Consider the following 12,574-nt stretch of genomic DNA (forward strand, 5'->3'; position numbering starts at 1 on the left):
TCATGTGACCCCGATCATCCAAAATTGGCTATCGATCCTTGACCTTGAAAGTATCCATATGTAGATCCTGATGTCCTGAGTATAGGTGCAAGACGATTCTCGTAGGACTAAAGGCCAGCCATGTGGAACCCTGAATCAGAGATGATTAAAGTTTCATGATGGTGATGCAAGGGCGTATAGATTTGCTAACCTCCCACCAAATAGTTTAGAGCAATAACATGATCGATTTTTTATTTGGAGTTGTTGTGTAAGAAGCAAGTGGTGGGGTAAAGTATGCATATATACATGGATGATGACAGAAGAAATGCGATGGGATGCGTGCGTGTGGTGTGTGGTGTGTGTGTGGTTGTGTTGTGTAAATGTGTTGTGAATCGACAATGGTATCTAAAACTACACGCATGACATGTATCATGTGTATATGTTATATATGTGTTTGCAACGGTTAGGATAAGCGAATCCCTTTACCTCCACCCTCTTGTTTCTTTTGGTTTCTTTTACATCCAGGATGATGAATCGTCTTCATTGAACTTGACGCGAGCACGAGCAATTTCGACTTCTTTCTTCCAGTTGATGGTGGACAAGAAGGCGACTTCACCAAAAGCACTGAGCCAAATGGCAAAGCACAAGCTAGACCAAATACCAGCAAGACCCCATCCATGTTGAAAAGTGATCACATAGCCGATAGGCAAGCCCACCACATAATACGCAAGTAGATTGATCCATGCAGCAACATGCTGTCGACCCATTCCTCGGAATACACCACTGCTCACACCATATAAAGCATCAGCGATTTGGAAGAGTGCACACAATGGCAAAATTTGTGACACACGGATTACGACATCGGGATCAGAGGTGAACAAATAGCCAAAGAACGAACGTGTGACGAGTAACAAGGTGGAGTTGCCTGCTCCAAAGCCAACAGAAAAGATGAGAGCCGTATAGGCAGCACGCTTCGATTTCAACGAGAGGCCTTCACCAAGTGAGTTGCCCACACGATTCGATGCTGCAACCGAAATACCATAGGGGATAGTGAATGTAGCTGAAATGGTAGAAAGGACAATGGATTGGGCTGCAAGATCAGTTGTGCCGAGATAAGATGCTGCAAGAGCTGCAATTTCGAATGCCCACCATTCACTAATCAATAACGATGATGTGAGTAAAAAAAGGGTCATGTTGTGTTGAAAATGTCATCGTTTTTTACCTGCACACCATCAAGATACCAGGAATAGCCAACTTGAGGAATGGCCACCATTCTCTTAATGCTTCACGAGACCATCCTCCCCATGCTTCCGAGCCACGTACTTTCCAGATATAACCAAGAAGCACCAATAACATCACCCAGTAACTAATGGCTGTACCAAGAGGTGCTCCAATAAATCCCAATGCCACAGGCTCCCAGTGAACGAGGATCCAATTGAGCAAGAAGCTTGTAGGAAAGGCGACAATCATGGCATAGGTGGGTGGTTTCATGAGACCTTGAGCTTGCATATACTTTTTAGTGCATTCGAATGCCATAAATGCGGGTGCACCGATCAAGAACCAACGCAAGAATAGACCTACAATAGTACATGTGTCATGTTAGTTGATATGGCAATAGAATGCATCATTGATATCATCACATGCCTGCTTTGAATGCGAGTTCAGGATCTTGGTTCAATGCGAGTAGGATACTTGTGGCATACCACCATACGACGGCAATGGGGATGAATAGGATGGCCATGATCAATAATGAACGTTGTAGATAGACTCCCACCAATGTCTTATCACGAGCACCGGTATACGCTTGTGCACAAAAGGTATCGAGAGCGGTGGCAGTGCCAAGGACGACGCTCCAAGCGGATACATTGGCAAACATTGTACCAAGAGCTGCTGCGGCAAGTTCAACAGGACCCTACATGAAAGAGACACACACATACACTAAGCATACAAAAGGCAATGTGGCGTAGGTCATGTTTGAACGTACCAGGTGACCCAAACTGAAAACGCTTGCTATTTGCATGGCATTTTGTAACAGGTAAGTACCCACCAAAGGAATACTGTTGTAAAGCAACCAGCGGAACTCTTCTGACCATGATTGTTGTTGTTGACGTCGACGAGGTTGTTGTTGTTCTAATAAAGGACTCGATTCCGTTACGATCGTCTCGTGAGTTGACATGCTGATTCAAGGAAATGTCAAAAAGGACGAGTGTGTGTGTGTGTGTGTGTGTGGAAGCAGCGATTGCAAACAAGTAGTGAAGAAGAAGGAAAGAGAACAGGCTCCGCAGCAACAAAATGTCCCTTTTACATCCCTTTTTTTTTGTCTTTCGGTCCATTGAATTTTTAAGGGCGGAGGAGGAGCGGATTGTGTTGCAGCAACAGCATTGCACAAAAACAATATGCAATAGCCTACTATGATGTCTGATGACAAAACCTTTACCCACATCTTGGGTTGTTGCTTCACCCCTTCTTTCAAATAAAGAATCTTTGGCACACAGAGCTGACTAACAAGATCAAGCTCGGACCACGTAATCATGTATATCGATAACACCATATTGTGAGTCCGTGCGTCGTCGTTGTCGCTGCTGTGTCCCCCCTTTTTTATTTGCTGCAAAAAAAGTGGATCATCATGCATGAATTATCATTATCCAGTCTTTGGGTATTCACTCACACTTTCCCTCCATATGACTCTCTCTCTACTACATAAACAAACATCCCATGTTTGGTGCACAAATCCCTTGGATGTTTAACGGATTTTTACTTTACAAGCAAGTGAGCGGTGTTATTCTCCCACTACCCTCCCTCCTTCTCATCACACAGAGCTGTCGGATAATCAACATGCCACAATGAACGCCTTGTAACGTTGCACAGCAGCCGGGGCCAATTGAATTACTGGAGCAGATTATCATTTATCAGCAAAGCATGCATGCAATGGATCTCTCTTATTCAATCACGTTGGACAAGCATATGTTGGATGACGCCTTTTGTTGCTAGCTCTTTGACACAAACAACATGCTACATACCCAGTTCTAGGAATAGCGTTTTGGTTCTTTTCATTTCCCATAGTACAACAGCAAGACGTTTGAAAATCATCGGCCCCCGCTCCTCGTTGATCTAACCATCCATGGTGATAAAAGCGATCTCATGTACATACAGCTGTTTCATGTTTAGCTTGAAGCTTACATTGGAAAGTTTGAATACGCTTGCATGATCGTGGAGAGGGTCAAGTGGATAATTGATGATACATAGGCAAGCTGTTGTTTTATGGACAAAGCTGCTGATGAATGAAATGGGATGTCATGGTGGTCCTCTCAGAGATACAATGAACATGGTGCTTTTAGGGAAATAATGAATGTCAACAAAGGGATCATAACATTGCAGCATGTGCGAGATGTAGTGGTGTGTGCAAAGAAATATCATGCAGCAAGCGTTCATATGCATCGAGCCATGTCCTCATATGGTGTGGTTTCGCTGCAGAACACTATTTTGTATCGGAACTCGGAGTATTGGCTGCCGATTTCGACCACCCTCTATGTAGTATGCTCTTTGTACCACTAATATGTCATTGTTGCATGATGCTTTTTCCTTTAGCCGGGTTTAATGCATCGTTCAGATGCCTTCAATAATTTTTAATCAAAATGAAATGGGTACAACTTTTCTGTTTGGGATGATTGAAACATGGTGGGATAATCTGAATGATTACAATGTGTTTTGATACAAGGCGTTCACTAACTTTTGATGTTGGATTATGGCGTAATGATGGCCGAGTCATTCAATCGATATCGGATACTCTCCGTAAGCTCGAGCTGGATGAGATGAGGGGTTTTTCAATCGCAGCGTGCTTCGAATCTTTATGTTGGCGGCGAGTTTGGCTGGCTGAATCCAATCCTTTGCTGGGCTACTTCTTTCAAGTACGCCAGTTGGCAGATTCTTAATGTGCTGGTTCTTCACTTTGAAGTCCTTGATTCGTTTTCCAGCGAATGCCTTTATGGCTTTTGACTTCGTCATGTAAATGGTGTGCGTGCGTGCGTTTGTGTGTGTGGGAGAGAGAGACAAGAGGAGGATTTAACGGCTTCCAAGGCAACAGCTGTTGTTGGATTATCATTATCATGTAAAGTGTATAATGGCACACACCCTTTTGCTATACGTGAGGATCATTTCTTTTATTTACGTGTACCTATGGTCTATTGTGAGGGTGATGATGACGATGGGTGGATGGGTGTGTGTGGGGTAATTGAGTAGCCTCAGTGTAATAGCAGTAGGGGGATTTAAACTTGGGGACGATAGTTCCACCACTTTAGACAACGCTTCTCTTGTCTTTCTCACTCCTCTGCTTTTATTCCATTCACGGCATTGGATCGAGGTAACGTACTATAAAAGAGTGCTCTTGTTGGCTGTGAGGTGTTAATGTAGTTCTGCACATGCATTGTCAGGGAGTGAGTGTGTCCAAGTGCCGAGGAATGAGCATGGTTGGTGGTTGGTGGTTGCCATGGCGATATCGCTGCTTCTTCTTGTTCGTTGCTATTCCCGCTCTACGCTTGGTGTCAACAGGTACATTCAAAGTCCAATGTTGCAGCCGAATTGGTTCCATTGACGCGTCAGCTTGTATAGACGGCAAGTTTGGTTTCAAGACGTTGGTTGGTTTGGCGTTTTGTTTCGGCTCAACTATACTACACCATGGTTTTTGGGTTTCCAGTAACCAACAACAACGGGTCTTTGTGTATATGGAAAGGCAAGTGCAATGAAACAAACAATGAAAAGGGTGTCTATTGTGTGTGTGCTGATAATGAATTGAATAGGTTTCTTTGGTCAGGCAATGCAACTTGGGGCATCATCTTCATCTCTTTGGGTTCAACTCCCAGCCTGTATCAAGTGGCCGCTGCGTCGCTCTGCACTAACCAAGTGTGCTGGAAAAGCTTGTTGGAACGCGTCCAGGTCTCTATAGGCCTGCGTTCGAGTTGATGGGTTCGATAACGATGGGTTTTTGGAAGAGCATCGTCACCGTGTTGAGGTAAAAGGGGATTTGCAACAGCTTGTGAATGTGTTGAACCAACACGGTCTTCTCGTGATAGGTTCTTTCTTTCCCTTGAGGATTTCTTTTCATGAGGTGGGAAATGATTGGAAGGATTGGATTGGGAATCATTCTTTTTTTGGAGAGGATAATGAGGACAACTATGAGCCTGGACTCTACGTAAGTGATGTCCTTCCTTGCCTTGGATGGAACTGGCCTTGCGTGATTCGTGCAGTGCTTTCTCAAGAACAAGGGATCGACCGACGTTGCTCGTATGGTGGTGATTTGGTTTGTGAATTCCTTCTGATTTGCTTTCTTCCTTTGAGAGGATCGCCTAACGGTATACCAAATCGTCATCATTCCGGTACCAGATGGTCTAACTTGCCTGCTTTCTTATTTGTAGAGATGAGGATTACGATGATTACCACATTCACAACAATGACGATTACGATGATCACCCCATCTACAACAATGACAATGATGACGACAACGAGATTCAAAAGGAAGCCTGCAAGATCCCATTCTTTTCAACTTGTGTATTTTTGGATGTTGGTGTGACGGATGAGATTGACGACTGGTGACGAGTATGAGTACGAATGATGACGGAGGACGACTACGACGATGGTGGTGGCAATGTACAGTACATAGCAAGATAGCTAGATGAAATAAAGCGTTGTTTATTTATTACACGCCTGTTGGAGGTTGCTAGCTTGTGGATTACATACTATTGCTTCGAAGATGGAATAATAAAGGTGGTCCGGTTATCAGCCATGCAAGAAGTACATGGCTTTTGTGATACAATAAGGAGGAGTGGGAAGTGGGATGAGCTTGAGAAGAGAAAAAGTGAAGAGATCCCTCCATTGAGTTTCAGGATGAGTGACCCATTCAATATGTATACGTATCTTTTTACATATACAAATTGGTTTATGCAGCTCGACCTTCTCCTACATGCAAATGTGATGCATACCTTGACACACCTTCATTATTGGATTCTGTTTACTTACGTACCTTCACAAAAGGCAATCATCATCATCATCATCCATTTGTGTAGCAACCTGTCAAGGACGTGTCTGTGTAACCACCACGTGCGGTTTCACTCAGCTCTTCATCTTTCCGTTAATGCAGCCGACACCATCCACCAGGAAAAAGCAACTCCATCGCGCTTACAGCATAGGTAAAACATAAAGACGCCTGTATCTCCAAACTTTACAATGAAACGTGTGGTTTTTATTAGAGCAATGTGCTCGGCTTGGCCAACAGCACCTTGTGTGAAAGTTTCGCGTTCAATGTCGCAAACAGCCCAAAAAATATTTTTTGGTCGTCGAAAAAAGTTTCAAGAGGTCGACCTCTGGATCCAGTTTGGCTGGTGGCGACATTGCGAAATCTGGTATTGGCAAGCTTGATCGTGAAACTGGCACCCAAGGTGCAGTTGGCCAGCAGTGCTTTCTCAAGAACAAGGGATCGACCGACGTTGCTCGTATGGTGGTGATTTGGTTTGTGAATTCCTTCTGATTTGCTTTCTTCCTTTGAGAGGATCGCCTAACGGTATACCAAATCGTCATCATTCCGGTACCAGATGGTCTAACTTGCCTGCTTTCTTATTTGTAGAGATGAGGATTGGGCGATGATTACCATGACTACAACAATGACGATTACGATGATCACCCCATCTACAACAATGACAATGATGACGACAACGAGATTCAAAAGGAAGCCTGCAAGATCCCATTCTTTTCAACTTGTGTATTTTTGGATGTTGGTGTGACGGATGAGATTGACGACTGGTGACGAGTATGAGTACGAATGATGACGGAGGACGACTACGACGATGGTGGTGGCAATGTACAGTACATAGCAAGATAGCTAGATGAAATAAAGTGCTGTTTATTTATTACACGCCTGTTGGAGGTTGCTGAAGCTTGTGGATTACATACTATTGCTTCGAAGATGGAATAATAAAGAAAATCCGGTTATCAGCCATGCAAGAAGTACATGGCTTTTGTGATACAATAAGGAGGAGTGGGAAGTGGAAGGCGAGCTTGAGAAGAGAAAAAGTGAAGAGATCCCTCCATTGAGTTTCAGGATGAGTGACCCATTCAATATGTATTATACGTATCTTTTTACATATACAAATTGGTTTATGCAGCTCGATTTCCTCTACATTCAAATGTGATGCATACCTTGACACACCTTCATTATTGGATGCTGTTTACTTACGTACCTTCACAAAAGGCAATCATCATCATCATCATCCATTTGTGTAGCAACCTGTCAAGGACGTGTCTGTGTAACCACCACGTGCGGTTTCACTCAGCTCTTCATCTTTCCGTTAATGCAGCCGACACCATCCACCAGGAAAAAGCAACTCCATCGCGCTTACAGCATAGGTAAAACATAAAGACGCCTGTATCTCCAAACTTTACAATGAAACGTGTGGTTTTTATTAGAGCAATGTGCTCGGCTTGTCCAACAGCACCTTGTGTGAAAGTTTCGCGTTCAATGTCGCAAACAGCCCAAAAAATATTTTTTGGTCGTCGAAAAAAGTTTCAAGAGGTCGACCTCTGGATCCAGTTTGGCTGGTGGCGACATTGCGAAATCTGGTATTGGCAAGCTTGATCGTGAAACTGGCACCCAAGGTGCAGTTGGCCAAGCCGAGCACATTGCTCTAATAAAAACCCCACGTTTGATTGTAAAGTTTGGAGATACAGGCGCCTTTGTGTTTGTAAGTGTGATGCTATATAAAGAGTGGTCTTTGTTCATTGTCAAGTAGGTGGACCCTGGCAGAGCAAAAGATGCAGAGGGCGTGTTTGTGTAACTTTGAGTCATTCAGCACAGGCGATGCATGATTCTTGTACACTATTTAGGAACAGTTCAAAATGCCAGCTAATAAAGTCCTCCCATTCTCCATTGTTGCCCAATCCAATGCATACGAACGATTCTCCTGCTCCAGCTCAGCATGCGCATCATTCAACTTTCTTGATTCGAGCTGACCTGGTAGTATAAAGGCAATGGCTGTTGTTGGATCATCATTATCATGTAAAGTGTAAAATGGCACACACCCTTTTGCTATACGTGAGGATCATTTCTTTTATTTACGTGTACCTATTGTCTATCGTGAGGGTGATGATGACGATGGGTGGTTGGTGTGTGTGTGGGGTAATTGAGTGGCCTCAGTGTAATAGCAGTAGGGGATTTAAACTTGGGGGACAGCAGCTCCACGACTTGAGACAACGCTTCTCTTCTCTTTCTCACTCCTCTGCTTTTATTCCATTCACGACATCTCGATCAAGGTAATGTATTATAAAAGAGTGCTCTTGTTGGCTGTGAGATATTAATACAGTTCTGAACATGCATCGTCATAGAGTGAGTGTGTCCAAGTGCTGAGGAATGAGCGTGGTTGGTGGTTGGTGGTTGCCATGGCGATATCGTTGCTTCCTCTTGTTCGTTGCTATTCCCCCTCTACGCTTGGTGTCAACAGGTACATTCAGAGTCCAATGTTGCAGCCGAATTGGTTCCATTGACGCGTCAGCTTGTATAGACGGCAAGTTTGTTTTCAAGACGTTGGCTGGTTAGGCATTTTGTTTCGGCTCAACTATACTACACCATGGTTTTTGGGTTTCCAGTAACCAACAACAACGAGTCTTTGTGTATATGGAAAAGGCAAGTACAATGGAACAAACAATGAAAAGGGTGTTTATTGTGTGTGTGCTAATAATGAATTGAATAGGTTTCTTTGATCAGGCAATGCAACTTGGGGCATCATCTTCATCTCTTTGGGTTCAAGTCCCAGCGTGTATCAAGTGGCCGCTGCGTCGCTCTGCACTAGCCAAGTGTGCTGGAAAAGCTTCTTGGAACGCGTCCAGGGCTCTATAGGCCTGCGTTGAGTTGAGGATGGGTCGATGACAATGAGTTTTTGGAAGAGTATGGTCACCGTGTTGAGGTAAAAGGGGATTTGCAACAGCTTGTGAATGTGTTGAACTAACACGCTCTTCTCGTGATAGGCTCGTTCTTTCCCTTGAGGATTTCTTTTCATGAGGTGGGAAATGATTGGAAGGATTGGGGATCATTCTTTCTTTGGAGAGGATGAATGAGAACAACTATGAGCCTGGACTCTACGAAAGTGATGTCCTTCCTTGCCTTGGATGGAACTGGCCTTGCGTGATTCGTGCAGTGCTTTCTCAAGAACAAGGGATCGACCGACGTTGCTCGTATGGTGGTGATTTGGTTTGTGAATTCCTTCTGATTTGCTTTCTTCCTTTGAGAGGATCGCCTAACGGTATACCAAACCATCATCATTCCGGTACCAGATGGTTTAACTTGCCTGCTTTTACTTATAGAGACGACCATGACGATGATTACGAGTTTGACGATGACTAAGGCAATGACGACGATTACAACAATGACAACCATTACGATGACTACGGCAATGACGATGATCACGACAATGACACGAACAAGCATGGTTTGCCATTCTCTGCCAAGATGATGATGCTTGATCACGTCCCATACCTTGTTAACATCTAAAAGGAAGCCTGCAAGATCCCGTTTCTATTTCACGACGACCACGACGATGGTGGCAAGGTAGCTAGATGAAGTAAAGAATCGTTTGTTACCGCACTTGGACTTTGCTAGTAGCCTGTGGATTACATAGCACGGCTTCGAAGATAGAATAATAAAGGTGGTTCGGTTATCGGTCATGCAAAAAGTATATGTCTTTTCTGATACAATAAGGATCTTTTGCTGTGTCATCGTCATCATATGGTCGCATAGTCACCGCATTGCTCTTGTACTTTATTATGCATACAGCCTTATCATGGACTTCATACGTATTTTGTTCCTTGCACCTTCTAATCATCTCCATCTTACGTTTGATATTGCATACATAGTATCAGGTGCTCGCTAACACGTACCCAATTCGTAAACCTATCAACCCTTTACCTTTCATCGTATTTTCAATCCCACTTTTTTACAAGGCTCTAGTAACTTGCATGTAGTACTCCGGCCCATTTCATTACACGTGATCTTTATGCGTGGTTGTCATTATGTACGCTATTGAACGTTGACTCCTAGTGCAACTAAGGCGTTTTGTTTGCTGCATTGAGGATATTGTAATAAGAGGCGTATGACCGACATTCGTTCAAATATAAAAGCTCTCCTTGGACGTTGTGTAAAAATAAGCAACGTACGTGTCTCAAATCTTCTCACGCATCTCTTTCGCGTATCATAATTCTGAGGCTGCTTGCACTCTTAAGAGTCTAGTACGGATTGGTGCCCTTTGTGGCCATCACACGACTTACGTATTATGCTCTTGGTTTTTAAATGTTGTTGATCCATTGCCATGGACCAAGCACCTTCTCCACCATAATGGCAAGCATCAAGAAGGCATCCTTGTTATTCAAAAGTAAAAGTGGTTGCCTACATCATCATGTATGCCGATGGAATCCTTGTCGGAGCCTTGCAGGAGCATGATGAAACGTATAACAACGGCCCTATCTACCTATGTCCCACATGATTGCAAATGATAGCAAACAATTGCATATGCTTATGTACAAATACAGGTATAACTTTTATGAGCATTGGTTTCATAGATAGGGAAAATAACAGCCATCTCGGAATCTTTGCGAGGGATCTGGATTAGTTATCAGGAGATAAGGTATGTTCATATCAGAGCATGTCAAATAGACTGCTTCATTATTTGTTGTGTTCCCCCACATTGACGATCCTCAAGCAAGTTTTGCGACCCCAAACAAAAGTGTCAGGGCGTTTTTCCAACCAATGACGGTTCCTTAAGGGTCGTGTGATTTTGGATGCACGCACCATGTTGACTTCTGCAGCAAGCATACGGAATTCACTGGCGTTGGATCGCACATCTCGTACATAGCAATGTGTCTTTGTCCACATGGGTGCTTCTTGTTGTGCTTGTGGTTGACACGGTGGTGCTTCAGTCACATTGCGGTGGGATGATGTATGGTTAAACAATGAGGATGACGAGCTTGTAATATAGGACCAGCTCAAATCAAATATATCCGGTCTCGATTCACGCTTACACAAAGTGTGGGTATCAAATTGGAATCCGTCAACCGGATCGTCGTCGACATCATTCGTTTCTTGGCACACGGATGGGTGATTGCTGATATGGCTTTTCGGGATAGGGATGCTACCAGTGGGAGTTTTTGGCAAAATACCACCATCGTGATCAGTAGGTGACATCATATAGGGTGACGATCGGCTGCGGTTGTTGCTGTTGCTGCTGTGAACCGACAATGAGGATGATGTTGGGTCGTGAGTACTTTCATCATGATCTCCTTTTTGACTTTGGGCAATGGAAGGAAACTGCGTATGTAGCATTAAGGATATGAAGCTATGAATCGATTGCAACACGACAAACGTGCCATGAGCTTGCTCGGTATGTAAGAATGGATCGGATGAACGACGACGACGAGCGTGCAATAAAGGATCATGCCGATGGTCTATGACCCTCTTTGATAGCCGAAGAGCTGTATTTTCTTTTTCATTAATGGTAAAAGTAGAAGCTGATGATGAAGATGTTTTGGCATGCGTTGTTTCAAAAGATTGCCCAATAGGTGGCAGTATTTGTAAAAGTGAAGAAACCATCAACAGAGAGAGTGTGAGAAGCAATGTGGGAATGCGTCAGGGTGATAATAACCATGATGGGCACTCTTTTTATATATGCAGGTGGATGTGCGGAAGAGGCCGACATTGCCTTTTCGGTCATGATATACTATATGAGCTTAAGACACACAAGCGATGAGATAGAAAAGGGACAAGTAGGCTGTTTTGGTTATCAAACAGGGTGATGGGTTTCCCCACCAAATAATAAACAAGAGATAACACACAGACTTGGTTATCATATTCTGGATAGGAGCATAAGTACACACACATCACTGCCACGGTGCGGCCATGACCCTTCTTTACCATTTTTGATAACGCTTATCTCGCATGTAAAGTAGGTCACAATGCTTCTGTGTAGCATCCAACCTTGTTCACGTCATTAGAGAGATATGTATCAATACCCACGGGAAACATTTATAGGCCAAACGACCAAGAGTGATGTCTTTTTGCTTTTGTACGTCATCCATCCTTATTGCCTGGTTACCCGTATTTTCCAGAAGAACGGTAAACACAACCATTGGCTCTTGTTGGAGCTGTTCTTTATCAAGGATACCCATTTAGGTTTGGGCTACCCTGGTTGTCACTATATCACGCGACACCAGACCATGTCTTTCAACCCGTTAGCGGATCCTCATTACGTATTACAATAGCAAGAGACGAACAACAATATAAATGACAGTTGCATTTATCATGCGTATACTATTGATGATGGCTATATACAATTGATCACTGCAACTACCACTACTATCATCGCAACTTGTACCTATCATACAAGTGATCATTACCAAGACAAATGCATGATTGCTGTTGCTACAGCACGACTTGATCGCATTCTTTTTTTCTGCGGGGAAAACTTAAATTGGTTTATTGCATCGATGGTTGTTGTAGTACGAGATGATGTGGGGGAAACAAGATGCGGTAGGCTTTTTAACAATGGGAAACAACATGTGAGAG

The 12,574-nt window shown here is 43.6% G+C and overlaps 2 protein-coding genes across 2 annotated transcripts; both read right to left on the bottom strand.

Moving 5' to 3' along the window:
- Window positions 1-494: 494 nt before the first annotated feature.
- O0I10_002457 (uncharacterized protein) lies at window positions 495-2,155 on the bottom strand (the record flags this gene model as incomplete). Its single annotated transcript, XM_058482539.1, has 4 exons — window positions 495-1,134; window positions 1,202-1,556; window positions 1,624-1,891; window positions 1,964-2,155. 4 exons carry the CDS (start codon window positions 2,153-2,155, stop codon window positions 495-497), a joined length of 1,455 nt encoding a protein of 484 aa, XP_058346563.1.
- Window positions 2,156-10,678: 8,523 nt separating this feature from the next.
- On the bottom strand, window positions 10,679-11,602 carry O0I10_002458 (uncharacterized protein; the record flags this gene model as incomplete). Its single annotated transcript, XM_058482540.1, has 1 exon — window positions 10,679-11,602. One exon carries the CDS (start codon window positions 11,600-11,602, stop codon window positions 10,679-10,681), a length of 924 nt encoding a protein of 307 aa, XP_058346564.1.
- Window positions 11,603-12,574: the final 972 nt, after the last annotated feature.

The sequence above is a fragment of the Lichtheimia ornata genome (assembly GCF_029851405.1).
Source record: "Lichtheimia ornata isolate CBS 291.66 chromosome Unknown scaffold00007, whole genome shotgun sequence".
Classification (NCBI taxonomy): Eukaryota; Fungi; Mucoromycota; class Mucoromycetes; order Mucorales; family Lichtheimiaceae; genus Lichtheimia; species Lichtheimia ornata.